The sequence below is a fragment of the Zerene cesonia genome, unplaced genomic scaffold, assembly GCF_012273895.1.
Source record: "Zerene cesonia ecotype Mississippi unplaced genomic scaffold, Zerene_cesonia_1.1 Zces_u001, whole genome shotgun sequence".
In the NCBI taxonomy this organism is placed as follows: domain Eukaryota; kingdom Metazoa; phylum Arthropoda; class Insecta; order Lepidoptera; family Pieridae; genus Zerene; species Zerene cesonia.
The window spans coordinates 2,591,701-2,595,125 of NW_024045131.1; the positions used below are offsets into that span (position 1 = coordinate 2,591,701).

The 3,425-nt window shown below is 35.7% G+C and overlaps 1 protein-coding gene across 1 annotated transcript in view; it reads left to right on the plus strand.

Annotated features, from left to right (window-relative positions):
• Window positions 1-1,641, plus strand: part of LOC119838086 (histone-lysine N-methyltransferase eggless) — a 29,264-nt gene extending 27,623 nt beyond the window's left edge. Inside the window, exons 33-34 of the mRNA XM_038363897.1 lie at window positions 4-88; window positions 619-1,641. Coding sequence (XP_038219825.1) covers window positions 4-88; window positions 619-825 — 292 coding nt within the window. The 3' untranslated portion in view covers window positions 826-1,641. The remainder of the gene's footprint in view (window positions 1-3; window positions 89-618) is intronic.
• The last annotated feature ends 1,784 nt before the right edge of the window (window positions 1,642-3,425 follow it).

Consider the following 3,425-nt stretch of genomic DNA (forward strand, 5'->3'; position numbering starts at 1 on the left):
CAGGTCGGTTCGCACTCTGTTCGGCGAAGACGAAGCGTGCTATATCATGGACGCTAAGGTGCAGGGCAACATTGGACGATATCTTAACGTAAGTGTACACTATTTAATTACTGGCAATAACTATTTTTCACGAAAAAGAAAACCTTAACCACCTTCCATTTGTTAGATTTCAATGAGATACACAGCAACAGCTTTGAAATAATGAAAAGAATCGTCAAAATCGGTTTATCAGGAAATACTTCTGAGCTAACAAAGCCTAAAAAAAGGTATATACTCGATTGTGGGATAGTATATGCGATTAGATATTACCCGCTCGCCCGGGATCCGCCCGGATATACATTACCCGGTCATTTTACCGCCTTGTGAAACTTTCTAACAGATATCCGAATTGAGACAAATCGTTTCAGTAGTTTAGGTCTAAATTGTTTTTACATTTAGCAGGCATTTTTTTAGGTTTATTTTTTTTCATTCTCGCCTTTAAACCGCACAAACCTTGTGTCCGTGTTTGATTTAATGAACGAATTTGAATTTTAAGCCGATGTTTTCGTTTTTTTTTCCTTTTTTGTTTCATTTTTTTCCATGTTTTTTTTTCAATTTTTTTCTCCCCTCCCCCCCCAGCACTCGTGCTGCCCGAACGTGTTCGTGCAGAACGTGTTCGTGGACACGCACGACCCGCGCTTCCCGTGGGTCGCGTTCTTCGCGCTGACGCACATCCGCGCCGGCCGCGAGCTCACCTGGAACTACAACTACGACGTGGGCTCCGTGCCCGGGAAGGTGCTGTACTGCCACTGCGGCGAGCCGAACTGTAGGGGCCGCCTACTCTAGCTGAGTGCTCGTCGTCTTCATCGTCATCATTATCATCATCATCATCATCATCATCATTATCATCAACATCATTATCCACATCATCATCATCGTCGTCGTAGTCATTATCATCGTCATCGCCATGACCATCAATATAATCGTCATCGTAAAAAAGTAATATCACCACTAGTACTACCAATGATTGTCATCATCTTCACCGGGTCTTATTAGGTTTTTAGTCATCATTATATAGATGTCGTCATCTTAATCAATTATATTCATCTTCTTCATCTTCATCACAACCAACATAAGCAATAGTAAGCACTATCATACTCTTCGTTTCATACGTTATCATTAAAATTTCCATTTAAAGCTAAAATTGTACAATTGAAATTAACAATTCTCTTGATAAATTAGAAATATATTGAGAGTGATGAAATTTTTTTGGGCAGAGAATTTTTTTTTTCAGAATCTCAAGACTGTATGCTTTAAAATCAACCTTATTGCATATACGGATAAAGCTCAACTCGAATTTTCATTCTTCTAAAATACCAGTAATATATGAATTGGTTTAAAATTAGGTTTTCAGTGTAGGAACAGTTTTCAGTTCTGAAAAATAAATTGTTGTGTTGATTGCTATATGTTTTTATCATGACGATTTTCTATTTTATATTACTATCCTTTAATCATATATATAAGTCCTGCTTAATTAAAATAACGTCTGTCATAAAATTCTTTAATATGGTATGGTATGAATGTACATATTAACAGTAATTAGCATCGGTTTTATTACCAGTCTGATCTATTCCTTGCTTAAAAATGAACAATTCTTGAAATTGTTAATCATTATTTCCTTAGTTTTTGGCCCTTGACAATGTAAATTACTTTTAAGTTTAAATTCTTTTTACGTGGTTTTTAAATGAGTGTTGCCCTCACACCTTAGTTGCTACGAAAACGCGTTTCTCGAATAGAAAACTGATACTGCGTAATGTAAAAAAAATGGATTATGGCATTTTAATGTACCTTTGTATTTTAAGAACTATGTGGTTTTGAAATTCAAATTTGTGACAATTTAAAAGCTGAATAATTAATTGTATTGTTTTAGTATATAACAATAAATCCATTTTAATTTTTTTAGTAAGGAATACTTGCGAAAAATAGATAAAGAACGTTACTATAATAGGTTCCTCCACATCTATCATGTTAAATGTATTTGTAATATGTTTTGCTCTGATGTAATAATTAGGAAAATTGTAGCTACATATCTTAATTATGTGTAGATGGTGTTTGTGTGGTTACATGAGATTTGATCATTGACGAATTGACAAGCTGTAGCTTGATATAAATCTGTAATACCTAGTTTAATATTTAGGAATACTACAATTTGTACATTTTGACTGGTGTCTCATAATAGCATTTAGTTTAAGCAAACTATGTTTGAATAAATCGAATTATACATATTGTGTTTTATTCCATTTTTTCCAAAATAGTTTAATAACCATATATAATAAATACTAGCTGCACGCTCCGGGCCCGCCTGGGGTTATTTAGCGTTATTAAAATAAAGAAAAACTATACTATCTTTCAACTTGGATCAAACTGTATTCCACACTATTGTGCAATTTAATTTAAATCGATTGAGTAGTTTGGGAGTCCGTCACGGACAAACAACGTGACACGCAATTTATATATATTAAGATATATAATATAGCAAAAACCATATGTAATATACCTATAAAATAATATCTCCAACTTTAAATCTTATATTTATAAATGCATCATATAGAGAGCCTTTAGATTTAATTACATAAGGACTCGCACAATATTAGAGAAGAAGAAAATTAGTATGGCAGATATATCAAAACTACAATGAAATACATAAATGTAAATTTAGCTAACAGTATGTATTTGTGAAATAAAACACGAACTTATTTGTCATATTTATTTCTATATAAACTTAAAACTACAGTGTCCGTAATTCACTCAAGTCTACAAATATAGGTAACGTTATAATTCTAAAATTGATACAGAAATAGTTTTTCAAGCGTTACCACCAAATAAAAAGTATTAATTAACAAAATTAAAACGACTTCAACGATTTTGACGTTCGAAAGCGCGAGAAGAGTGGATGCCGTGGTGACGCTGTTTCTCCTGCCATCTACTGTATTGTGGAACATAATTTATGACGTTCATATCATAGCAGGTGATAAAGATTGATACGATCGTATAATACTATTGAAATTACAGATGCATATAAAGTTTAATTTTATTGAAGACATTTAAATTATCAGACCGTTAACATTAAGACCATACGTTACTTGCATGACACAACATTACAAACTATCACTGTGACACGCACATGTGGTGACACGGGCATGTCACGCGGCGCGGTGTCACGCGTCACGCGGCGCAGCGTCACGGCGCTCACAGGCCCGGCATGATGTAGGCGATGTTGTGCAGCGTGTCCTGCAGCAGGCGCGCGGGCGGCGCCACGGCGGGCAGCGCGCGCGTCACGGCCAGCAGCGGCGCCAGCGAGCACAGCAGCGTGTCCAGCAGCACCGACACCGAGCCCGACACGGCGATCTGGCCCTGCGATTGTATTCTTTCATTAGAAAAAATAT